This window comes from Notamacropus eugenii, chromosome 4, assembly GCF_028372415.1.
Source record: "Notamacropus eugenii isolate mMacEug1 chromosome 4, mMacEug1.pri_v2, whole genome shotgun sequence".
Classification (NCBI taxonomy): Eukaryota; Metazoa; Chordata; class Mammalia; order Diprotodontia; family Macropodidae; genus Notamacropus; species Notamacropus eugenii.
In genome coordinates, this window is record NC_092875.1 from 8,843,678 (window position 1) to 8,869,588 (window position 25,911).

The 25,911-nt window shown below is 54.8% G+C and overlaps 1 protein-coding gene across 1 annotated transcript in view; it reads right to left on the reverse strand.

Annotated features, from left to right (window-relative positions):
• Nucleotides 1-3,321: 3,321 nt before the first annotated feature.
• PI4KA (phosphatidylinositol 4-kinase alpha) overlaps nt 3,322-25,911 on the reverse strand; it is a 120,236-nt gene continuing 97,646 nt past the window's right edge. The window contains exons 36-55 of the mRNA XM_072599706.1: nt 24,860-24,987; nt 23,145-23,264; nt 22,414-22,493; nt 20,083-20,276; nt 19,141-19,231; nt 18,529-18,696; nt 18,099-18,152; nt 17,254-17,374; nt 16,592-16,721; nt 15,557-15,627; nt 14,405-14,477; nt 14,218-14,288; nt 13,597-13,706; nt 13,068-13,172; nt 12,456-12,581; nt 10,773-10,893; nt 10,000-10,159; nt 9,478-9,567; nt 8,760-8,843; nt 3,322-3,983 (exon numbers count right to left, since the gene is read on the reverse strand). Of these exons, the coding sequence (XP_072455807.1) occupies nt 3,932-3,983; nt 8,760-8,843; nt 9,478-9,567; nt 10,000-10,159; nt 10,773-10,893; nt 12,456-12,581; nt 13,068-13,172; nt 13,597-13,706; nt 14,218-14,288; nt 14,405-14,477; nt 15,557-15,627; nt 16,592-16,721; nt 17,254-17,374; nt 18,099-18,152; nt 18,529-18,696; nt 19,141-19,231; nt 20,083-20,276; nt 22,414-22,493; nt 23,145-23,264; nt 24,860-24,987 (2,149 nt within the window). The 3' untranslated portion in view covers nt 3,322-3,931. The remainder of the gene's footprint in view (nt 3,984-8,759; nt 8,844-9,477; nt 9,568-9,999; nt 10,160-10,772; nt 10,894-12,455; nt 12,582-13,067; nt 13,173-13,596; nt 13,707-14,217; nt 14,289-14,404; nt 14,478-15,556; nt 15,628-16,591; nt 16,722-17,253; nt 17,375-18,098; nt 18,153-18,528; nt 18,697-19,140; nt 19,232-20,082; nt 20,277-22,413; nt 22,494-23,144; nt 23,265-24,859; nt 24,988-25,911) is intronic.

The following is a 25,911-nucleotide window of genomic DNA, read 5'->3' on the forward strand; positions in this document are numbered from 1 at the left end:
GAGAGAGAGAGAGAGATCCAGGTTAACTCCTGGGCTGGGAGCCTGAGGGACTGGGAGGAGGGTACAGTAATAGGGGAGGTAGGGAAAGGGAAAGACAGTGGCATCTTAAAACAGGGTTTGAAGTTTTATTCCTGGAAAAATTCTGCAAGGAATACTTCAACAATTGCTTGGTAAGCACCTAGAAAATGAAGTGGTGACCTCAAAGCCAGCACTGCTTCATTGCTTGTTTGATAGACAGACTGACTTGATTTCCTTTCTTGATAGGGTTAGGGGATGAGGGGTGACCTAGATTTTAGCAAAGAATTGGATAAAGCTCTCTCATGGCATATGTGTGCGTGTGTGTGTGTGTGTGTGTATAAAACACAGAAAATAGGGTAGACAACAGTACAATCAGATGTGGAATGAATGAAATAGCTAGACCCCCAAAGTTGCCATGAACAATTGGATGCCAACTTGGCAGGATGTCTCCTGGGCATGGCCCAAGGGTCTGTGCTTGGCCCCTTTTGTCACTGACCTGGATCTAGCCATAAGGGGTTTGCTTATCAGATTTGTAGGAGATAAAAAGCTGGGACAGAGAACATGGAAGATGATAGAGTCAAGATTAAAGAGGTCTGACAGGTGAGAATATTGGGTTGAGTCTAAGATGAAATTCAATAGGTATATAAAGTCATAAACAAAATCACAAATACAAGACGTGGGGTGGTGGTGGTGGGAAATGGCAAGCTTGAGTAGGCAGCAATTTTCCTGAAAAACATCTGTGGGTATGTTGACACATGTGATCCAGCATGTGAGCCGCTGTCCAGTCACTGAATTTCAGGGAGGACTTAAGTAAGTGGCAGAGCACCAGTGGAGAGTCACTGGGGTTTGGTGAACTGGGTGTATGTGCCCCAGATCTGGCTCCTGTGAAACAAGGTGGCATAATCTGGGTATTCCAGGTTCTTTGGCCAATCAACATTTATTAGGCACCTACTATATATCAGGTCTTGTCTTCAGCACTAAGGATACAGAGAAAGGCAAAAAATGCCAGGGAGCTCTTATTTTAATGGAGAACACAACATATATATAGGGACATAAAATACATACAGAATAAATGGAAGGTTATCTCAGAGGGGAGAGAATTAGTGACTGGGGCTTTGAATTAAGTTTTGGGGAAGCCAGAGGAAGTGGAGGGGGCAGAACACTCCAGAATGGGGGACTGCCAGGGCAAAGGCATAGAGATAGGAGATGGATGGTTCTGTTTGAGGAACTGACAAAGAAGCCAGCGTGTCTGGATCACAGAAGTACTGGGGATGCAAAGACAGGAAGAGGCTAGAGGGGATGGTGGGTCAGTGGGGTGCCAGCAGTCAGATCTATGCTTCTGGCCAGCTGAGGGCAGATGGGCTGGAGAACAAGAGGGGGTGCTGGGGGAGGGGCAGGGAGAAGCATTGCCAAGCTCTTCCCTATCACTCCTCAGCACAGACCTAGATACAGGCCAGACCAATCCTGCTCAGGAAAATCACGAGGTGCTCTTCCAGCCCAGGTCAGCATAGGGAGACAGGCAGAGAGATGTGCACACACTGGGGATGACATCTAGGTAGGGCTCTCCCAGTGTGGAGGGTCTGCCTCCAGCTGTGTACATCAGAACCTGACTTCACGCAGGACAAAGGAACTGTGCCGAATGGCAGGTCTGTCCTTCACTCTCCACTGAAGCACCTTTCTCCTGCCCTGGGCAGGCCCTCATCACCGCATGCCTGGACTACTGCACCAGCCTGTGGGCGTCTGCCTTCCTCCAGCCCATCCCCATTCAACCACCAAAGTAACTTTTCTAGAGTGGAGGTCTGACCACGTCACATGCCTCACTCCCACCCCCACCCCCAGTAAACTCCAGTGGCTCCCTATGGCCTCCAGGGTCAAGGATGAAAGGCTCTGTTTGGCCTTCAAGGCCCTTCCCAGCCTGGCCCCCTCCTTCAAGTCATGCAGAGATTCTTAAAGGACCTTCCTTTAATCTGTTTTCTGGGTCAGTGTTTTTGGTGTGAGATGCTTTATATTTTCTTCTGTTTATTCCCCATACTTTAGACCCTTTTAATGTTTCTGGTCTCATGGAATCACTGGCTTCCATCCGATCAGGTCTTTACCTCATGAATGTTCTTTCATAGCCCTCACTTCTTTCCCCATTCTTCCCTCTTGCGCTCCCATTTAATTTATTAAAACATTTTCTAAAAAAACTTAAAAAAAAAATTTCTTCCAGGAATTCAAGTTAAAACTTGTTCCCAGACTATTTTCTTTCAAGGTTTTGGTGATATGCATTTTGGAATCATTCCCTTCTTCTAGGTTTGTGTCTTGCGCTCCCCCAAGTTCCCATAACAGCTCTTTATGGTGTGATTATTTTTTCTTGTTTCTTCATTCTTCTAACCTTACTGTTAGGGTCTGGCAATCTTTACATTTCTGGAGAGGATGTCTGGATTGAGCTAAGCTGTTGCTTACTAAGTGTACTGAGTGTTGTGTCATTCTAGGATCTCAGAGGTAGCTCAGTCTGGGGACTGGCAAGTGCCGTGGCACCATCTGACTGCTTCTCTCCTGGTCTGGACTCGCCCTGGCCTGCATCTGGGTCAGAGCAGCACAACCATTAGCTTATCCCTGGTTGAAATTCCAGTCAACGCTGCTGGATCCAGCCTCCATCGGCCAACTGGAATGCTCTCTGGGTTCAGGAGAAAGTTGCAGACTCCACTTTGGTCTGGGATTTCTGACCCAATTCAACCTCTGTTGGCTTTACAGCCATTGCTCCCCCTTGGGGGCTGCTGCTCGTTTCTCAACGTTTGCTAGTTGCTCAGACCTCCATTCCTAGGCACACAGCTCCTCCATCAATCAGTAAACACTTTTTAAGTGCCTTCTATGTGCCAGGCACTGTACTCAATGCTGAAGACAAAAGAAAAAGGCAAAAGACAATCCCTGGCCTGGAGGAACTTGAGACAAGCCAATAAACATGTACAGAAAACACTGGGCACAAGCAGGGAACAATGAACTCCGAGGCTCCTGCAGAGGGCAGGCTTTTAAGGGGGACTCCAAGGAGTCAGATGGGTCTGTGGCTGGAGGGGAGGAGGGGCCGGAAAAGATGCCCAGAGCAGAGTGACGGAAGCTCTGGGAAGGGCATGAGGGACTCTGAAGGCACCGGCCACAGGGAGCCACAGGAGCTTACTGAGCTTTAAGGAGGGAATGCAGTGGGGAGAGATCCAAGGCAGGCAGAGCCCATCTCTGGCACTAAAACGAATAAAACACTCTTGGCCTTCTCTCAGGGGTCCTGGAAGTCGCTGCCAGAGAAACCAAAGGCTCACAGAAACACAATTTGATTTTGGTCCTTTTATTATTTCTGGTAGATTAAATAAATCTTTATAGAGTGATTTTCATTTTACACACAAAAAGGAAAAATACATTCTCCTTGTACCTAGGAAATAAAGGAGCATGGAAACAGGGCCCAAGGCCCGTGCAGAGCTGGGGAGCCTCTGCACAGACAATGAAGCCCCGGGATGATTATCATTCTACCTCTTACAGTATCACCAAAGTACTGCACCAGGTTCCGTTCCCCTGTTGCAAAGAGCAGATTGCCACGTGTTTCCTGTTATGGGGACTTTCATTTTCCTTTACAAATATCTCATTGGTTCCCCCTGAATTCCTGTGACCTCACACTGGGGTGGGGGGCATCAGACACATGGGATCCCCAAGGGGAGACTGACAGAAGACGGCTCAGTTCTACCGATTGCTCTATGGATCAGGGAACTAACTGGCCACAGGGGAGCCATCCAGCATGCACACCCACACACAAACATGCACACCACCGCCCACCCACCTGCCCACCACAGACCAGAGACAGAGCCGGGGGCTGCTATTGTACAGTGCGCATGACAAGACTTGAAAGCAGTGTTGAGGCCCCAGAAGCCCCCTGCCCGCAGGGGCCTCAGTATGGGATGTCATTCTGATAGTACTGGATCATGTCGTATGTCCGGCTCCTGTAAGGAAGGAAGCAGTTAGCAGTCAGTTAACTTGGGGGTGCAGATTCACCCTTGGAACACACAGGCATTGGTGACACCCCAAAGTCAGCGTGTTAGGGAGCAGTGATCACATACCACATGAGGGCCAAAGGGGACAAAGGGTGGAGGAAGAGGGGAAGGTTTTCCAGAGGTAGTGGCACAGGAGAGGCTTCACCAGGCAGAGGGCTGGAGGAGGGGGAGACCCCCAAAGCCTAGAGGACAGCTGTAGGAATGCATGGGGTCAGTGTAGGGGCCAACAGGGAGGGAGCAGTCTGGAAACACAGGCTCTCACCAGGCTTTGGGAGGCCCTGAACACCACGCTAAGCAATTTCAACTTAATTTGGTGGCAATCAGAAAACAGTGGGGTGGGAGTGGGGGGGTGCTGCTTAGATCCCCACCTAACAGAAAAGAGGGAGGAGCTGTAAAGAGGCTAGCAGGGGCCTCCTGGCTACTGAAGGTCAAACAGTGGGTGCCTGGTGGATATGCCACGGGAGGAGAAGGGAGGAACCCCAAACCCCACCATGGCTTTTTCCTTAGGTCTGATTCTAGGGCAAAGAGGGCAGCCCCCCAAGATTGGTCTGGGCTGTGCTCCTTGGCCTCTGACCAGAGACAGGTTAACCATCCCTGGCTTCCTTTAAGTCTCAATTAAAATCCCATCTCCTTCAGGAAGCCTTCCTGACCTCTCTTAATTCCAGTGCCTTACCCCTGTTCATTGTTTCCTATTGGCAGCTCACTCTGAACACAGCTGTTGGCTTGTCTCCCCCATCGGACCATGAGCTCCTGAAGGCAAGGCTTGTCTCTGGCCTCTGTTTTTCTCCTCAGTGCTGAGCATAGAACCCAGCACAGAGGAGGCACTTAATAAATGTCGACTGAATGACTGAAAGGTCAGTGAGACAAGTCCCCTCATTCTAGAGCAGGGGAAACTGAGGCCCAGGAAGAGGGAGAGGCCGACCCAAGGGCCTACAGACTTGGATGCCAGTGCCTCCCTCCAAAGGCCCAGGCAGACACCATGTCCAGCCGAGCTCACTCGGCAAAGCCCAGGCCCGGCCTTCTGAGGGAAACTTGCCAATGGCCCTGTCACCACAGTCTGCGACCCACAATTGCTTCACCTTTCCTGCTCCTCTCACACAATGGTCAGTGGGACCAGAGTTTGTGTACCAGCTGGTCCGAGCCCTTTGAGGACATCTGTGTAAGTCCTGCAGTAAACAGGTGTCAGAGCCAAGAGCTAAATCCTCCCCCCCCATCCCTCATGGCCTCTGTTACCACCCTAACCTTAACCACCTCTGGGCTGGTTCCTAAACTTTCCTCCCTGGCCCTGAATTCCCCCATCTCAGGCCTCAGCCAATCAATGAGCATTAATTAAGCACTTACTATGTGCAGGAGCAATGAAAGGTCAAAGCCCTGCCCTGACGTAAAGGGGAAGCCACTGAGGTGACCTCCAAGGGAGTGCCCTGGTGGGGGTACAGGGCCTTGGGAAAGCACTCTGGCAGAAGGAGGGGGGGAGCGCACTGGGCGTGGAGTGTCCTATGGCCCAATGATGCTGGATCGTGGTGTGTGGGGTGTGGAGGGGACAGAAGGTGACAAGACTGGTGATCTGCTAGACAGGGCAGGGAGGGATGGGAGGCCAGAGGGTGATGGAGAGGGCTTGGTGCTAGCAAGGAGAAGGGTCCCTCTTCAGGAGGGAGGGTGGCCAGCTGAATGAGCTGAGGCGGAGGGGAGACAGGGAGCTCATGGCTCGTGGACTCAGGGTTCTGGCAAAGAACAAGGGGAGAGGCCTTGAGTCTCTAACGACTGCTGTGGACAGTGGGATAGTGAATGACTGGGGAGGCATGAAAGGACTGGCTCGTCCAGGGACGGTCTGACTGATACTGGGTGACAACAGTGAGTGTCCAAAGATGCCTCTCTGTGCCACAGCTGCGTAGGACACCCTTTTGTAGTCTCAGGACCATCACCACTTTGGCATCAGTCACCACGCCACGGGGTGTCAGCTGCCATGCCACTGGGCATCAACCACCACGTCACCAGGCATTTTCCTCTGCCTTCCATTTCCTATCGGTTGCCAATTCTCATCACTTCTTTCTCTCTATCCCTTCACCCTGCTCATGGCTGTGACCTTAGCTCAGGGGTCTTCAGTCTCCCTGGCCTTAATCTTTCACCACTCCAGGCCATTTAGACCATGTACTTAAGGACTCTGGCCAGGTCACTCACCACTCACCTTGCTGCCTGGCCCCAACTCATCCTTTAGGCCTCCCTGGTCATGGTTCTCCTCCTCAGACTTGCTGATCTAGCCAAACCTGCCTCCCTATTCCTCCTGCACGATGTTTGTCTCATGTCCATGTTCTTGTACTGTACTCTTCCTGGAATGCACTCCAACTTGACCTCCATGTCTTAGGTCCCCTCTCTTCCTTGAAGAAACACTCCAGGGGTTGAATTGGTTCACCAAGAAGCTGAGTAAGAGCGTGCCCATTTGGAGTTGAGGAACATTGCTGGCTGGTGGTTCTGATTCCCTGGGATGTGGTGAGTCAAAGTGGGTAGGCGAATGTGCTAACCATTAAGAGTATCCACAAAGTGCCGCAGTGGTTGGACACTATCGACCACAAGGGTGACGAGGACGCAGGTGTGCCTTGCCTGTCTTGAAGAAGGCCCTGGGAGTCCAGAGGTGGAAGGAGTCCAGCTGAGACAAGTAAGGCAGTGCGGAAGCCGCAGAAGGTGAGCTATCAGGGCAGGATCCATTATCTCACTGGTTTCCCAACCCTCAACATGGCCAAAGTCCAGTCATTTAGCCAGCATTTATTAAGTGTCTGCTGTGTGCCAAACACCTGGTTGAACACTGGGGATATGAAGGTAAGGAAAAAACCAAAAACATTTTTCTCATTCAGAAAACCTCCTTTCTGAATTCTCCCACGTGTCCACAGGGCACGCCCCTCAGTGCTGGAGAGCCAGCTTTGACTTCCTGCTGTGGTTTATTTCTGTTGTCCAGCTGACAACAGTTTCATTCTCTCTCCTCACCCATTCCTTCGTCTCCATCCTCACTGCCTCCACAACTTGATAGAGGCTATGGCAATGGTGGGCCTCCTTCTGCTCCCCAGAGGATTTTTCATCCTCTGTCTTGGCTCGTGACTGCCAACAACCACATCAGATCTAAGCTTCAATCTTCTCACCCCAACAATCCCTCATCAGGTCCCTCCACAAGGCTGTTATGTGTCCTCCTTGGGAGATTGTGCGCATGTTGAGCACTCCAGCTTTTCTTCCAAGTTCTTCACTGACTCTGGGGTGGTCTGCTCACACCTGCCCCTGTGGGATGCCCATTGTCAGAGAGGTAGGTACTCTCACCGGGTCACGGCCTTCTTGGAAAGCCTGGGGTCAGTGGAGGAGCACTGTGGCTTCTGGGTTTGGCGCCTGCTCTCTGGCTGTTTCAGACACTGACTATAGAGTAAATTCTCTCACTGAGGAGCTTGGTTGGCCCTTTGTCATCCGAGTGAGGCCCAGACACCCAATGAAAACCAACTGAAACAGTCATCGCCTCCCCCCAGAACTCCTGCTCAGAAGTGTGTTGACATCTGGGTGACACTTGGTCTCTCTGTTTGGATGGGTGGGTTGCGTCCTTCTCTTGTGGGGACCATGTTGTCCCTAGACTAGAGAGAGCAGCTGAGAACCTCGCTGGACCTCCTCCCTCACATGGGCCAAGGCTTCTCCACTTTCTACCTGCCTGACAGGGATTATCAAGGCTGTTCCTGGGTTACACCTTCCAAGGAATCTTGGATGGTCTTGATGTATGGATGGGAAGCAGATGGTCATCCAGGGGCCCACAAGGGGGTTTCACATTGTCTACATCTTTCTGTGAGAGGCAGAGGTGTGGTCAACTGATACTGGTGCTGCTGGCACCTGCCTGCTAATGCCCTGTGTTGAGGAAGATGCTCTCACCTCGAAAACAGATGGGAGTGCAGGGAGGCGGCAGAGGCGGGCCATGGCTGGCTCTTTCTGATCATAAGCTTTCTGGGGAAGAATGCTCAGGATTTTTCCCAGCCCTCTTTTAGATGCCTTGTGACTCACTTTCCCTCCCAGCACCTAGTCTGAGTGCTTTTCCCATCTAGCAGGTACTGAGGGAGGTTCTAGGACCCGCCCAGGGTTGGTTCTGGAGAGTTCTTGGTCCAGAATCACAACATCAGAGAGGTTCCAAGCAGGAAGGTCACACAGGATCCAAGGGGGCATGTTTGTGGACAACCATAGATCCGATGAGAGAGCACGAGGGCTCATGGGAGGAGGGCAGGGAACCCCTGGACCCCTGTGCGCTGGCACTGCCTCTGACCAAGGTCTTTGGCCACAGTGGCTGCTGTGGGAGGCAGGCCAGGATGCCTCACAGATGAGGCAAGTTCGGTTCTGGGTTCTCTGTGGTAGTCCAGGAGGCCAAATGGACAGGACAGGGAAGGGCCAGAGCTCGGCCTGAGAAGGACACACTGGAACCTATCGGCTTATCCCACTTGGTCCCTGGAGGCAGGACAAGGCATTCTAGTGGGACAATTCCATACTTCCTGTAACAAATGCTGTCCCCAAAGGACAAGGGCTGGCTGGGGGAGTTGGGGGGGGGGGTAGAAACTGAGGACAAGGCACCTACTGGGCATTAGCCCCTTGGCTCCTGAAGGGAAAGGAAGAAGCGTCTCAGGATGAGACAGGGCTGCCCAGGAGCAGAGTGGGAGCTCTGTGGGGGGCACAGCTGTAGGGTGAGAGGTCTCCAGTTGGCGGGAGGGGACTGACCTGTTGCTGAGGAAGCAGTTCTGAATGACCTTGAGGATGAAGTTAGCTGCCTCCCGCTCGGTCATGTTTGGGCTGAACCTGTGCCTTTGGGGCGAGAGGGAAAGACAGAGAAGCCTTTAGGATAGCCATCACCCTCAGGGAGCTGCAGGGCCACATGCTAGAGAGTAATGTCAGCAGTGGCTGGATCCTGACCCCTGCTGTCCCTGAAGTCGGGGGTGATGGGGAAAGGACAGAGAAGCATCCTGGGAACTGCCTTCCTCCCCAAGGCAGCCCAGGAAACTGTGGTCTGTTGATCTCAAGCCCAAGCCCTGCCCATCCCCTGGCTCTGCCCTTTCCCCTCCCCAGGGCTCTGGGCTTTTTTGTGCCTCTCTTCTCTCCTCATGCCCCTGTGCCCAGGACCCTTTCTGTTCTGGAGGAGCTGAACACAAGCACAATAGGATGGGAGAGGCTCAGCCTTCCCTCCACTGCTGGTTGCTGCTGGCCCGTCCACCTGTGAATCCTTCCCTCATATCCCTGCCTGCAGGCCTTGGGGCTGGAGGTCACATGGGCCACAGTCCTTGCCATGCAGGGGGGAAGCTGAAGCCTTGACCGTGAGGAGGTGTTCCTCATGTGGACCTTACACATCTCCAAAGGCACCACCCACTGGGGGAACCAGCTACAGATGGTGGGAGAGGACTGACTGTGGTGTGCCAGCTAGAGTCAACATCCTAGGACTCACTTCAGCAGTTTGATTGTCTGTCCTCGGAAGCAGGGGAGCCCAGTGTCCAGCATCAGGGTGACCAAGGAGACCACAGCGTCCATGTAGGGCCTGCAGGGAGAGCAGGAGGGGTTCAGTGGGGCCTGGTGATGCTGGGCTGGCTCTGTCCCACCTTGAGGCCCCCAAACCAGAGGCTGAAACCTTCCTCCTCCCCCATCTGCCTGAACAGCCTGGCTACCCTCCCCCCCCTCAGTGATTCCCCCACAGAGGACTCTGGGGGTGAGATGCGAGGGCACTTGGAACATCCTGCCACAGCCCCTCCCTCCTGACAGAGGTGTGGGATCACCACGGCAGCTGCCAGCCCAGCAGTCCAGGCCCCAGGCTTCCCAGGAGACAACCACTCTCCCTTTCTCTGCCTGGCTTCCTTGAGCATGGATGAGCTCCCTGGGAGGAGTACACCCCGGACACTTGTCAGTGTTTGATTCTAGCTCCAAGTCTCGAGGCAGGCACCCTTGGGAGGGACACAAGATTTGGAGGCCTCACCTGACTGCCAGGTAGCCTCGGACACACATCTCCATGAACCACTTGAATGGGGTGGCCTCCATCTTGCCGCCCATGATCATCACCATCTCATCGGTCAGTTTGATGTCTGGCTCCCAGCCCAGATTCCCGCCAGGGGAGCTCTCAAACATGAAGCCAAAGTCTGGGAATGCGAGCAGAAGGGTCACTGTGAGGGGCGTCTCCCATGGTAAAGATGTGGACCCTGGGAATCAGCACTCCCACCACGTGGTCGGCCACTGCCTGATGCTGAGACCAACCCATCTTCAGTCTGGCAACCAGGCAGCCTGGAGGATCCAGTGCTGGCCTGAGCCAGAAGACCCGAGTTCAAATCTGACCTCACACATGCCTTAGTTGCGTGACCCTGGGCAAGTGACTTCCCTCCTGCCTGCCTCAGTTTCTTCAACTGTAAAATGAGGATGATAAATGCACCTACCTCTCAGGGTTGTTGTGAGGATCCAATGAGATCACATGATTAATACAGGTTCATAACCACCTTACCAAGAGCAGATAAGCACAGTAACAAGTGACAGACACGTACGTCATGTACACAGCCTCGCTTAATCTTGACAGTCCTATGAAGCTCATCTGCTGGGCATTATCATGCTCATTTTCCACATGAGGGCACTGAGGCCCAGAGCTGAGTGACTTGCCCCCAGTCACACCGCAAGGCTCTTCCTGACTTTTCCATCCCTTTCTGTCCCCAAGACCTCGCCAGTCCTTGCCCACCCCTCCCAACACCAGGGCCCCTGGCTGACCGATGTGGATGATGTGGCCCTTCTTGTCCAGCATGATGTTCCCGTTGTGGCGGTCTTTGATCTGGAGCAGGAACAGGAGAAGGCTGTAGGCAGCCATGCTGCGGATGAAGTTGTAGCGAGCCTGCGTGGGGGCAAAGGGAACACGGTCATGGGGGCTCAGGCCTCACAGAGAAGCCACCTTCCTGAGCCCTCGGTTGGGTTTCTGGGCAGTGACCGGCATCTCCCAGAGTTCACTGTGATGGCACTACATCCTGCAGGTGGGCTACTAGTAAGTCACTGCCTCTAAGCCTGAAGACACAGAAAAGAAGGGCAGGCGCCTGCCCTCTGGGGGTGTCTACACTTCCCCCTGTTTAGAGGGGCCTGTTCCCTGGGTTCTGAGCTCTCTGGGCCCAGGGACCTCCCAGAAACCTTCTTAAATACTCATCACTTGTATTGGATTTTTTATCAGCTCTGCAGTTTCAGATGCTCCCTGACCACTGGCATGTGGGTTGTTCTCATTTTTTACAATCACAGATGCTGCTGCTACAAGTACATTTGAACATCGAGGTGGCGCAGTAGGGTCAGAAAGATCTGGCCTCAGATTCTATTGGATCCTGGGCTAATCACTTAACTGTCTGCCTCCAACTCCTCATCTACAAAGGGGAATTGTCACAGCACCCTTCTTTGAGAATTGTCATGAGACTGCACTGGGACAATACTGGCCAAGGCTTAGTGCAGTCTGGCACCATAGCAGGTACTTCATAAGTGCTCCCCCTCCCTAATCAGTGTCTTGTGGGGGAGGAGCTTGTGTAGCTCAATGAAACCGTGAGCTCTGCCATGCAGGGTCACCTGAGACGGACAGGCCATAGGGGTGACCCCCTGGAGAAGGAAACAGCTAACCACTCTAGCATATCAGACTCACTGAACTCAAATGGATGGGCATGGGTGATTTAACTCAGGTGATCACTATGTAGACTACTGTGAGTAAGAGTCCCTTAGAAGAAATGGAGGAGCCCTCACAGCCAATAGAAGGACAGGAAAGCAGGAGTGATAGAAATACAGAATTAATCTGCTTGAATCCAAGGCAAACCATTCAATACCACAGTGATACAAATCTCGGCTCCAATCACTGAGGCCGAAGAGGCCACAGCAGCTCAGGTCTATGAAGGCCTACAACATTTTCCAGGTAACACCAAACAAAGACGTCCCATTTTTCGACGGGACTGGAATGCTAACGTAGGAAATCCAAAGATAACTGGAATAACAGGCAAGCATGGCTTCGGAGGACAAAATGAAGCAGGGTAGAGACACTAGAGTTTGGTCAAGACACGTTGCTGGCCATGGCAAGCAGTCTTAACAATCCAAAAAGTGACTCATGGAACATTATCAGACAGAAATGTAGAATCAGACTGATGACAGACTTTGCAGCCAGAGGGGGAGAAGCTCTGTCCAGTCAGTTAAAACTGACTGCGTGTGGAGCTGCATGTGGAGCTGCGTGTGGTCCAGAACAGGAGCCTTATTGGGAAATTCAGACTTAAGGAGAGAGTAGGAAAAAACAGCAGACCCTATAGAGACAGTTTAAGCAGTGGCAGCTGATGAAATCACCCAGGGAAGGGAGAGAAGAAGGCCTCTCCCTCCCCTGGCCTGGGGGCTCCACGGGCCTCTCCCTCCCCTGTTCCCGGGGCTCAGCTGCCTCAGTATCACCTGCTGGAAGGCCAGGGTGGACTCATCTCCGTATTGCCGAGTGAAATAGTCGTACATGCCAAAATCTGTCTGCCGGCCCAGTTGGTCTCGAGACGTACAGTCAGGAATGCATTCGATCACCCCGCACTGAGGACCAAGGGAGAGCTTGTGTCAGCCCAGGAGCCTGGGGCTCTGGCACTCCAAGGTCCCCAAACTTTGTGAGGTTCAAACCAGATATGCAAGCCCCGTGTTGGGCAGCTCAGGAGAAGGGGCTGAAAGTCTCTCCAAGGGTGGTGATCCAATCTGGGCCTGAACAGAAATCTCTCTAATCTCCCCACTACAAAGGCAGCTAGTTTAAGAGGGAAGACCCCCGGTGATGGGGCCCTCACTATCTCCTGAGATCTGCCTTCCTGCTACTTGTCCAAACTGGTTCCCCAGTAGACCAAGTCTGATTCTGGCCTTGAGAAGAGTGGAAGGTGCTGCAGGCTCACACCAAGCAAGTGTCTTCACTGGACTCAAAATCAGTGAGGACTCTAGCTCCTTCCCCATCCTGGCCATGCTCTGTCCACACCCTTCCTCAGACTTGAGGTTCAGACTAATCCTGCCCAGGTCAAATGCTTTGGCTACACTTACCCCAGGAGCTGTGGCCACGACCCTGTAGGGAAACACAAAGAGGTCCAGGCCCACTAGCTGGAAAATGTTCTTAAAGAGGTCAATGATCTGCAGGGCCAGCATGTCCTGGGAAGGGGCACAAGATGAGAAGGCACTTAGTAGGGCAACAAGTGCTCCTGCCTCCAAAGAGGCCTTCTGCTCTGGCCGGCCCTAGGAGGTCCCAGAGAAGAGGCGAGCAGCCTGTGGGGTATTACCAGAGCCAGGCACCTGCTGCCATGCCCTCCCAAGATTCCCCCAATACCTTCTCCCGGTCACCTAGAGAATGAGGGTAAGAATTCTGATGGGGAAGGGGTGAGAAAGCTAGGCCAGAGCACCACGCTGGGGTGGAAGGAGAGGGATGGGCTCTCTGTGCTAAGGCATTCCATTTCATAATGTGATGCTAGCTTCCTCCCCGAGGATGTGTTCATTGAGTAAATGAACAGACCCCCCAGAAGCAGGAGGATTTGTTCACACCACTGCCCATGAGGCACAAGGCTGGGGCTCAGTTTACCTGTCTGCAGTCATCGCCCACTTTAAAGATGGCTGCCTGCCAAGACACCTTGCTGCTGTCCTCATCCTCTTCCCCAGTGGGAGAGACATGGTCTGAGGTGCACCGCATCCCTGCTCGGAGCCAAAGAAGCAGGACCTCAGGTCTGGAGGCTCCTCACCCCAGAGTTTCAGGTAAGTATGTCATGCAGAGTCAGGGGCTGCAGGCACTCCCTGCTACAGTGACAAATTGAAACCTGATGTGTGTGCACGTGTCTGTGTGTGAGTGCGTGAGTACGCGTGTGTGTGTGTGGTGGTTGCCCAGTAGGTGTTTAATCAATGCTGAATGACTGACTGTGTGGGTCCATGACTGCGAAGTGGGGGGGGGGGGGGGAAGGGGAAGGGGGAGGAGGGGACAAGCTGAGCACTAGCTTAAACTGATGAGGGAAGGCTGGCATGCAAACAGGTGCTTCCCCAGAGGAGGCAGAATGAGAATCATCAGCCCAACCCTCTCTTCTCCCCTGCCCCGCCTGCCAAACTGGCATCATCCTCCCCTCTCCCAACTGTGGCTCTCAGCCCAGACTCTGGCCAGGGGCTGGGGCCGGACAGATGCCCATGGGTGTGAGGGCCAAAGCTCTGCACTGACCTTCTTTCTCAAGCTCACTGACCCCGCAACGCTTCACCTTAAACTTGGCCAGGTACGGGGCCTTGGCAGCACTGCAAGGATAAAGGGACAGGCTGTGATTCACCATTCTAAAGGCCATGGGGGGATCCTCAGCCCTGCTGACAGCCCCCCAGGACCACCCCTGGGCTGTGGGAGGGTCGCAGCTCACCTCTGCATTGGGGTTCCTGACTTGTAGTCGATGTCCAGCACAATGGCCTCAGGGTTACTTGGGAGGTAGCAGCCTAGAATGGGAGGGAGCCCATCAAGCTACAGTGTGTGGGCAGGGTGCCCCCTACTCTAATCCAGGGGCTACAGCCTGACTGGGAGAGTTGGCCAGCAGTGACCCAGCTCTGGGCAGCCTGACCTGTGCTGTTGGGTCAGGGAGCCCAGGCCAAGATGAGGCCAAGGAGGAAATCAGCTGCTCGGAAAGCCTGGGCCTTGGGAAAGAAAGGGAGGAGACCCAGGGAAGGGAGAGTGAGGTGGCCTCCCCAGGCCCTGGGGGGCCTGAGTATAGCTGCCATCCTTCCCCATGGACACAGGCCCTCTTGCCCCTCCTGTTATGGGCTCCCAGAAGTGCCAACTCTTGCCTTCCCTGGCCCATGACAGCAGCCCGATGTCTCCCCCTAGTTCAGCCTACTCTCCGCTTCTCAGCTGCCACACCAGTGCTTCCCTTCCCTGCTGGTGATCTCCCGTGGCTCCCTATTATCTCCAGCATCTCTTCTCCTCAGGCCTCCCCTGTGGTCTTACTCCTGATGCGCCACCTTATATTCTGCGGTCCAGCTACACTGGCCTCCTCACAGCTCCCAAATGTGATACTGTCATCTCCCTCTCCAGGCCTTTGCAATGGCTGGCCCCCATACCCTAGATGCCTTCCCTCTCTGCTCTTTGTCTTTAGACTAAAGCCTCCTTGAGGGCAGGGGCCCCAATCCCTCTGGCTGACAAGTTAAGGGAAAGCCTGAACAACATTGTAGGACCCCTTGTCCCTTCCACCTCTGCCTGATGACTTGCAGGGAGGAAGCTGGGACAAAGAGTGTTGACAGTGGGGCAAGCAGGGACAAGCGTGCTGCCTCTTCCAACCCTGGCCTTGCAGACCAAACACCCTATAGTCTGTGTCTCCTCAGATACCCCCATAGGACCCTTCCCCACCCAAAGTGTCCTCGTCTGGACACTTTCCACCCTGGTCAGGAAACAAGAGGAATGTGGTCCCCTGCCAAAGTCAGGCTGCAGAAGGAGGCACATGAATGGACCACCCCAGCTCCCCTTAGGAAGGTCTTCCTCTCACAACAGGGCAGAAGGCACTGGGGCCGTCAGGGCTGCTTACATGGCTGCACCTTCACATCTGCCAGGGCGTTCAGACATGCTTTCTTCCGCTCGTCACCTTTTGGAAAAGGCCTGGGGAAACACAGGGAGCAGAGCTGCTCAGTGACTGGCCTTTGCTTTTTCCTGCCTCCTCTGCGGGAGGCTCAAAGGTCCAGGGGGAGGCTACCAGTCTACCAGCTGTTCTCACTCTCACACCTTCAGGGGCTCCCTAGGACTAGGGGAGACCACTGGGGTGAACCTCTGCAGCCTCTCCCACCTGCTCAGTACCACCTCCTTCCCTCTGAGGCCTGTCCAGGGGCTGCCTCCTTCAGGAAGCCTCATAAGATTTCCCCAGCTTCAAGCACTAGGCACTGAGGTCGAATGACAGTGTCTCAGAGCTGGAGGAAGCCAGGAAGGGAGTGCTCTGTGTGTGTGTGTGTGTGTGTGTGTGTGTGTGTACCCACTCTGATACGTCTTCCTCATCCTGACCCCAGTCTGGAGCCCAGTCACCCCCACTCTTAGCTTCTGGTCCTGGTCCCACCTTCTGCTCCCCGAGTCTTTTCTGCTCCTAATTCCCACGTGAATCTCTTACCCACTTCTGCTACCTGTTCTGCTCCTGGGCTGTGGGGCCTCTTAAAAGGGACTATTCAGACAGAACACAGTCTTTTGAGGTGGGGGGGCGGGGAGGGGAGAGGGGCAGGACAGGATATTACTCCTTAGGGTAGGGTTCTACAGAGGCAGCCTGAGACAGCTACTTTTTTGGCTACTACTTCACAAGGTTGTCTAATACTGGAATTGTGGTCCATTAAGACCTCAGGCAAATTTCCCACAAAGCTCCTCTTAAGCCAGGCTTGGTCACCTCAGCACCTTCATATAAAACATAATTAGGACAGCTCCTATTTGTAGAAAACATTCATCTCACTCATGAGAACCCTGTGAAAACCAGCAGTGCAAATACTGCCAGGCCCCCTTGGGCTGTGGAGAGGCAGAACCTCTCCCAAGCTGGGGTGCCTCCTCCCCCCTCATCCAAGCACCAGTCCTGGGCCAGGCAGCTCACTTGATTATGGCTGACACGTTGGTGATCTTGTTAAAGAAATCAAACTCCCGCTGATAGAAGTCCTTGGCGGGGCCTGACAGAGAGCCCGTGATCTCCTCCACCAGCTGCTCCAGGAGCTCCCCGATGTCCGCTGAGGGAAAGAAAGAGAAACATCACCCTCATGCAGGGTGTGGCCAGACCCGGACACAGCCAGGAGACCACGGGGAGGAGAGCTGAGGAGAGGGATGGCTCCAGGGGCTGTGCCAGGACCAGTGGAAGGGGCATATCGGGCAAAGGCTGGCTCTTCTCTCCATTTCACAGACTAGGAGATGTGGTCGCCTTCCTGAAGCTGAACCCTGGCCAAGGCCAGTGACTCTTCTAGTGCAGGGGCTGCTGGGAACTCTGCACAGCCCGGCCCAGGGTCATGGCACCCAAGTGCATCAATAGGAAGGAGACCCCTTCAAGCTCTGAGGCTTCAAATTTTCAAAGCAGGGACATTTTTCCTTTGAGTGAGGGGTCTGTGAGCCCCTTAAGAGAGTCCAGCATAGGGAAGATGGAGGGACATGGGGGACGTGGATCCGGGGCAGGGGGATGGGGTTCATGGGGGATGTGGGCCCAGGGCAGGGGGATGGGGGGACATGAGGGATGTGGGCCCAGGGCAGTGGGCATAGCCAAATACTCACGATCCTTCTGGTGACCTTCTTCGTCCAAGAAGATATTGGTCTTCATGTTCCAGATGAACTGATGTGCCAGCAGTTGGGACTTGGCTGCGGCCCACAGGATGTACTCGCGGACATAGCCCATCTGCAATTAAGGCAGGCCCCTGACTGCCCCATTCTGTGCCCTCTCAGCGCAGGGGTGCAGGTAAGGCAGGAAGGACTGGCCCTGGTCAACCTCATAGGCTCTGGTTCAGCAGCCCCAAGCAGGAGCTAGCCATCAAGGTCCAGGGCAACTTGGCTTGTTCCATGGGGGAGCGAGCTCCTCCTGGTGCGGCCCCACATCTACCCCCCGACCCCTCGCAGCTCCTCAGACTCCTGGCGCTCAGTGGACAGCAGAGTGTGTGGGAGGCACCATGGCCACACCCTGGTTATGCCCCTCCTTCAGTGCATCCCCCTCCCAGGCCCAGGCACCGTGGTGCAGTGTGACCTGGGGATCCTGCCTGGGCCCCAGTCCCACCCTCCTGGTCAGTCACACCTGGGCCACTTCCTCCACTTACTGAAGGATAAGATGAAAGCCAGGACCTTACAAGCTGCTGCACCTGGGGCCAAGACCCCAGAGGAGGTGACTGCGAGGACCTGGCGTCTGCCTGAGGTTCCTTTGTGGTTGCTAGGCTGGCCAGCCTCACAGCTCCTGCCTCTGCTGTCAGGTCCCTAGGCCCCTCTCCTGCTGTCTGTGCTTTGCCTATGTGTGTCCAGACCCCTGGCTCATGGCCACAGGCTCCTGCCCTGGATGAGCCCACTGTCACTCTGTTGGTCAGTCAGTCCATCAAACAACCATGCTAACCTCCAGGAGGGAGAAGGAGCCTCACCTTGTCGTACCTCAGGGCCTGCACAATCTGGGGGATGTAGAACAAAATGGCATCCTACCAGAGGAGACAAAAATCAAGAATAAAGAGTAAAATCAAGACAAGAATTACCTAAGACCCATGAAGGTGTGACCTGTGGCAGCTCCCCAGAAGAGCCAAGGCCCACCCTGTGTGATGGGCGAGGAGATGGCTGCTGGGCACAGACTGGAGGAGGAGACAGAGGGAGGGCTGTGCCTGGAGCTCTGAGCCAGGAACAGCGGACCCCTGCACAGCAGCCTCCTGGGCTCCCAGCCTCTCACTGGGCCGGGGCCCCCAAACTCTTCTCTTCTTCTACTCTATGCTTAGAAGACAAGAACCTTCCCCTAAAACCTGGCCTGGGACTAGGGCGAAGGTTGGGCCCGAGGGCAGGGTCGGGGGACTCCGGGGGTCTTACCGGAGGAAAGGACCGCAAGACCTTGACTCCATACTGTGCAGTGAGGGGGTGGGGTGGGTACATGCTGGAGAAGTAGGAGAGGCCGGTGGGAGGGTCTGTCGGGGCCCAGCACAGCACGTGGCTGAGCTCAGGGGCATCTGCATCAATGGTGTGCCAGGTCACCAGGTACTGGAGAGGAGGGACCAGAAGTCATTTCAGGGATGGTCCAGGCGGATGCCAGAACATGAAGACCACTCATTTCTCCTTCATAAAATGGCATCAATGGTCCTGACATCCCCAGACTCATAGGGAAAGAAAGAAAGGTCACTGCTGTACTAAATGTGTTTGGACAGGAGGTGGGAGGAAAAAGGATCAGGGCTGGGGGGTGGGGTTCAACAGAGACCCCTTGGGCACAGCAGCAAGTGTTTAGATTAAAATGGATGCATTCAACTCAACTTTACACCTAGGGGCTCTGTGTCAAGCACTGGGCAAACAGAAATGAACAAAGGCTCAGAGTGGCCTCATAGTTGCTGGCCCTGGCAGAGCCAGGCTACCAAACAAAGGGCAAGCACTGGCCTCCTCCCGAAACATCAAAGGGAGCAGCGAGAGAGTGGTGGGAGGGAGGGCCACTACCTTGATGGCTTCTGGCAAGTCGCTGACAGCGCCCGGGTCCAGCCGCACCAGCCGCGTCACTTCGGTCCCAATGGCTTCCATATTCTTGAATCTGAGACAGATGGGGACAGATGAGCACTAACAGATACAGGCCTCAGCATCAACAGAAAAGCTGAGTCAAACGCTGGTGGACAGGAGGAGGCTGGATGGTGTGCCTTGGGCCTGGACAGCTCCCCTGACCTTCCCTGGAGGCTCCTTCCCAGCCCCCATCCTGGTTCTCTCCATGCTCTGTGCATACCCTCTGACCAGGCTGGGGGGGCACCGAGAAGGCAGAGACCACCTCTCTGGGAACCCAGCCTCTTCTCTGGCCACGGGCAGGGGGTCTGCTTACCCCAGGGGGAGGCCCCTCTGCCAAGGTAGGTTGGCCTCCACTTGGCCACCACAGAGCTGCCTATTCTGGAGCAGCTAGAGGCTGCTCCATGAGCCCTGTGCCAGGACATGAAGGAAAGGGGCAGAGGGCAAGTTAGATTGACACTCCAGGACCTCCCTGACAGCCTGCCTCTCATGGTGCACCATGTGGGAGTGAAGAACTCTTCCTGTTTTTCCAAAGCCCCAAGGGCCTTCTGTTGCCCACAGGCAACAAGGCCAAGAGCCAATGTGTAGCCTATTAAGGTCTTCCAGGCACCTGACAGGCACCATTCCCTTGGCAGCACTTTCTGCCCAACCTCCTTGGCTTGGCCTTTCCATTCTTACTGGAAGCTTTACATCCTCAAGGGTGGACGCAGGGGTGGCCCTGAGGGTGCTGCCCAGCTGCCATGGAGGCCTTCCATGGCCTCCCTCCTGGTGCCAATCTGGAGGACTGTGGCATGGCCCCCCCCTCCACAGCCTTCCCTCCCCTAGTGCCCACCTGGAGGGCAGCTGCATGGTCCCCTCCCCCACAGCCTTCTCTCTCCTGGTGCCCACCTGGAGGGCAGCTGCACAGCCAGGTGCGGGGAGATGCTCCAGGCCAAATTCACATTGTCCTTCCACTGTTTCTCGCTCATGCTAACGTATTTGGATTTCCAGTTGGCCACGCTGCTCTCCCCAGTCTGGTCCAGCTCCAGCTCAGGGGCTGACAGGGGGTTGTACCAGGTGATCAGACGCTCAATCTCTGTGGCCTGGAAGGACCAAGAACAGGGTCGGCTCCTCTGCAGGCTCCATTGTCAGGAGAGCTCATGTTGAGTGTGGCAGAGCTGGCATTGGGCCCTTAGGAAGGTGGGTGGTGCCCAGATGAGGCAGCTGAGGCCTAGAGCTCAAGGCCAGCTGGCACATCAGTGGTAGGCTGATGCCAGAGCAGCGTTCATTCCACTGCCGCAAGGCTCAGGAAGAAGGGATGCTGGCAGGGCTAGGCCTGGGCCAAGGCCAGAACCCTCTACGGTGCCCTAATGCTTGCCCTACTGCCACAGGCTGCAGCCAGATCATCTTGAGTGGAGCCAGGTCACACTTAAGGCCACATGTGTGGCTCTGGGATTCCTTGGTAAATGGGGAACATGGACTCTACCCATGCCACCTCCAAGGTCAGATGGAGGAGAGGGTTCTGGGAACCTGTGACAGGAGCATGATGGGGACATGCATGAAGGCCCAGCAAGGCTGGAGCCCTGATCGCCTATGGGGGAACCCTTGCCTACTCTACAGACCAGAAAGGAATCTTGGTAGCAAAGAGGGAGCTCTGGGGTTCTAGAGTCTGTCTCAGGTCATTAGGGTGGCATAATGGATAGAGGCCAGGGCCTGGATTTGGGAAGACCTCAGTGAGAATTCTGCCTTATGCCCTCAGGAGCTGGGTGAACCTGGACAAGTTCTTTCATTTGCCAGAGTCTCAGTTTCCTCATTTATAAACAGAGGCTGGGCTCAGTGGCTGCCGAGGTCCCTCCTGGACAAGTGGGCCGTGGCAGCCCCCAACCTGTGTGTCTGAACACCACACATTTCCCTGGGTATGCCTGTGGACTTTGTACCATCAGTCCAGAGTACCCCACAGACAGGAATGCATCAGGGGATTTGGGCACTATGAGAAGGGTTTCCACTTGGCACTCCATCTGACCCGTGATTGTCACAAGGAGCTTTAATGAGCAGATGACTTCCAGTTTTATCAGGCTGCCATCTGGTCCTGATAAACACCTACTGTGTGTCTGGTCAACTACAGACAAACCAGACAGGTAGCTGGGGGGCTGGGAAAGGCCACTCAGATAAGGGGAGACTTGGGGGCATTTTAAATGCAGCCAGAAGGTGGCAGTGAGGAGGAGAGCCTGCCAGGTGTGGGGCATAGTCAGAGCAAAGACTCCGAGGTGAGAGGTGGGATGTTGAGAGAGTCAAAGGGAAAAGCCAGAAATGCCAGTGGGAGGGCTTGCTCCCCACTCCTGGAGGTGCCCCTGGGAGGAAGGAAGGAAGAGGAGAGGGTGGGTCTGTGGCTGCTGAGTGGAGGAGAATCAGGTGCAGCAGGGCAAACGCCCTGTGGCAGACCCTGAGCTGAGCACTCGAGATGAAAAGAAAGGAAATGTCCCAGCATCCAGAGGGCCTCTCTCTGGACTCCCCCCAGTCCATTTTCCACCCTTTTTTTCTGGGCCACCAGCTTCTTGAGGGCAGGGACCAGCTTTCTTTTTGTAGGTGCTGGTACCCCCAGCACTCAGTACAGTGTCTGACACATCATGACCGACCATCCAGGACACCATGAAACTCTCTGGAGAACTGATGGAAGATGGGAAGAGCCCATGCTGGCAGGGCTACACTGTTGGGAATGGCTGCAGCTATCCTGGGAATGACCCTTAGAGCCACCTTTTGGCTCCCCAGCACCCTCGAGGGACCTCAGCCAGGTGCTCTTACCAGTTTCCCCAAAAGACCTGGTGGCTTAACTTGGAGTCTCAGCAGCTGTCCTGTCTGGCTGCTGCCAAGGCTCCACCGGGTTCCACTTGTGTCTAGGAACCCATCCTGACACGGGCCCTCCCACGTGGAGGACCAACAGCTAAGGTCAAGGTTAGAGAGGGTGACCCATCAAGTCCTGGCCCCCCGCCCCTCACTCTGTCACCATCTGCAATGGTCTGTGGGTCATGAGTTCCTTGACCCAGTGGCCGGCCAGCCACCCACCACTGAGTCCCTCAAGCAGATCCCATCTGGGGCTGGGACCCTGGACCTGCTGGTGGGTCATGTAGAGGCAGGAGTCAGAGCACGCTGTGGACCACAGCCCAGAAAGCCTCTGCAGAGGCAGGATGCTGTGGAAGGGAGGGTAGGGGTGATGGCCACCCACCAAAGGGACTGACTCACCAGAAGGGACAGCAGCAGCGTCCTCCGCTTCATATAGTACTTGTGCAGCTGTGTGCCTCTGTTGGTCTTCTTAGACATCCCTTGAGAGCAAAGAGGAAAGAGTGCACTTGTCAGCAAGTGTGTCTGTGTGTTCAGTTCCCAGGAGACGGATGAGGCTGCCCTTGACCCAGTCATTGCAGCTGACATCAGACCAAGCACGGCCCGGGCCTGCTCGCTTGTGGGAGCGCCTGGCAAGGCTCCATGGCCTCAGGGTCAGCCCAGGAAGAGCCGCCCAGTGCCCATCTCAGTCTTCCTCATCTCCTGAGTACTTTCATGGGCGTCTTCCCCTTATCGGACTCTAAATGGAGAGTAAGGTTGAGGCTGAACCAGCCTTGGTATCCCAAATGCTGAGCCCGGGGCCTCACAGGTAATCGGCCCTCCCCAATGTTGGCTGAGCCGAAGGCCTTGGTCTGAGCGTTGGCTCTGCCACTTTTTAGCTGCTGGTGTGGTCTCTTCCTTGGGGCACAGGCCTAAGACTCCTGGCCCTCCCTGTCCTACAGCGAGATGCGCTAACCAGGGGCTATGATGAGCATGACGGGATGGAGGCGCCGATGGCAGACAGCGATGATGATGGCACAGTGATCTCCAGCAAGGACTCAGGCAGGGCGCCGGAGTGAGCCGGCATACTCGGACTGAGCGCTTGCTGAGGAGAGGAAAGACAAGGTGGGCGCGCGAACAAAGAACTAGATGACCTGATTTCTTGGAGATGGTTGACATGCCGCTGGACAGTGGGTAAGTATTGATCCAGCCCTGGGTGGCTTGCTGTCGAGAGCCAACGGTTATATCCAGGTTACTCCGAGTGTCTTGGTTATCTACAGTCAAACATAACACGGTACCCTAAAATAAAGGCTCTCAAGAGAAAGCACATGGGGTTAGTTATTCTGCTTTAGCCTGAGGTGGAGGTCGCCAGCCAGGAGAAAGCCCGAGGCAGCTGACGGCTGCTCCTGGGGGAGGACCTGTTCCACATGCTGGTCATGCGGGCAAGGCTGCCCCAGCCACCCCCTCCTGCCTCACCTCTTCCCTCTCCCCTGCTCCAAACCATTTTCCTGAGGCACCGCTCCTCTGCTGAGGTTTCTAGGGGCTCTGTACCCCTCCTGCCTGACCTCCACAGCCTCTGCTGCCCAGGCAGACTTCCTTCTCCATGCCTCAGCTCACTTGGCCACTGCCTGTAATGGCCTCACTTTCCATCTCTGCCCATGCTCTACAGCCTAGCTAGACTCCTACCTCCTCCAGGAGGCCTTCCCAGACTGTCTCCTTCCACCTCACAACTTGCTCATGAAACTATCACATACCACTGGCTATGACACATGTGTGTACCTAGTCCTCAGCTAAGGGGTGAGTCCCTGCACACAGGGCCGACTTTCTCTGGGCTTGGGGCCTATCCCACACTGTGCCCTGCTCAACTGCACTGTGGGGAAGTCTTCCCAGTGCCCTAAGCAGCTTCTAGAACCAGGGCTGACACCTCTTGTGCCAGTGTTCTGATGGGTCTGGTGCCCACATTTCAGGAAGGGCATAGCCCAGTAGACACACAGGCAGACCCTGGACCTAGCCCCCTTCCTCCTGACTCTGCGTGGGAGGTACAAGGAAGCAGACTGGGCAGAAGCAGCAAGCCTACCCCACCTCCCTCCAGAGATGTGCAAGACCAGCTTACAAGACCCCTGTGCGAGAAATTCTCTAGAAGGGAGATCCTGGTCAAGACTTAGTGGGATCAGATGCCTCTGAGGTTCATCAGGACTCTGGGAGCCGAGCTCCCCACTGGTGGAGGTCCTCCTAGTCGGAAATTCCTGTGGCTCCCCAGGATCGGGCGAGGCGCCACTGCATTCCAGCTTGGATCATCTGTGATGCCAGGCACTAGCCCAGATTCTAGGATGGTAAATCCTTGTCCTCCAGGAACCTTGGGATCCTCCTGGGCAGCCGAGGGCTCGCCCCTTCTCAGGGAAGCACGGAGTGAGGAATAACAATCTTTCTAAGTGACACTGCACCCTCAGTGAACTCCTAGATCTTTACGAGCATCCAGGACTGGACTGCAACATGCTGGCACTCTGAGGGGCCCCAGGGCAAGAGCGCCACACGGCTGCCGGCTGCTGGGCACATGTGTGCCCTTGGCCCTGTTTCTTCCCTGGTCATCAGGAGGTGCCATGAAAAGCACCAGGTGCCGCTGTCTGTGGGATGCTGAGCTCAGCAGTGGTCCCCCTCTATTCACCCAAAGGCCACGTGATCCCATCTGTTACAAGTGTCTGTGAAGTAAAAGTCAGGGGGGAACTCTGGCAGGTAGAGGTGAGCGCAGTTTTGGTGGCTTCCTTACTGGCTCTTGAAGAAGGCGGGGGGGATGGAAGCTAGGACAGGAAGGTGGGTGGGCAAGATGGCGGGCTCTGGCCACGCTATCCAGGCCCAGAGTCATACTCACCCGGAGGCACGAGCTGGCTGGCAGTGAGGTACTTCTTGTCAGAGAACATGGCAGTCCAGAACTTGATCAAGATGCTAATGTCTTCACGCAGCTGGTTTTCTCCTTGGGTAGGGAACCTCGGTGGACAACTGAAAACCAAGAGAGCAAAGGGACTCGTGGCCTGGGGACGAGCAGAATTCAGACAGGCTGCGGCCCTCCACAAGTCACGTCTCCTTGGGTAGGGAACCTCGGTGGACAACTAAAAATCAAGAGAGCAAAGGGACTCGCGGCCTGGGAACGAGCAGAACTCAGACAGGCTGCGGCCCTCCACAAGTCATGTCTCCTTGCGTAGGGAACCTCAGTGGACAACTAAAAATCAAGAGAGCAAAGGGACTCGCAGCCTGGGAACGAGCAGAACTCAGACAGGCTGCGGCCCTCCACAAGCCACGTCTCAGTCAATCAACAGCTATCAAGTGTGCCAGGCCCTGCTCACGAGCTAATTAATGGATGCCATGCCAGCTTCACACAGGAGAAAAAGTAAGTCATTAACAGAGGAAAGGCCGTAGAAGGCTTCCTGGAGGAGGTGGGATTTTAGCTGGGACTTACAGGAAGCCAAGAAGGTCAGTGGTGACAGCATAGGAGGAAGAGCATTCCATAACTGGGGGCCAGAGAGAATGTCCAGAGCTGGGGGAGAGAGGGTCTTGCTCACAGAACAGCCAAGAGGCTGGGGTCATGGGATCAAAAAGTGTGTGTTGGGCAGTGAGGTATAAGTAAAGGGCAGCCAGATGGTGCAGTGGACAGAGTGTTGAGCCTTGAGCCAGGAAGATTGAGCTCCATTTCAGCCTCAGACACTTCCTAGCTGTGTGACCTGGGCAAGCTACTTCACTGCTGTCTGCCTCAGTTTCCTCATCTGCAAAATAGGGATAACAATAGGACCTGTCTCCCTGGGTTGTTGTCAGGATCTAATGAGACAAAATTTGCAAAGTGCTCAGTATGTTGCCTGGCACGTAGTAGGTGCTATATAAATGTTACCTATCATCAAGAAGACTGGGAAGGGAGGAGGGGGCCAGGGC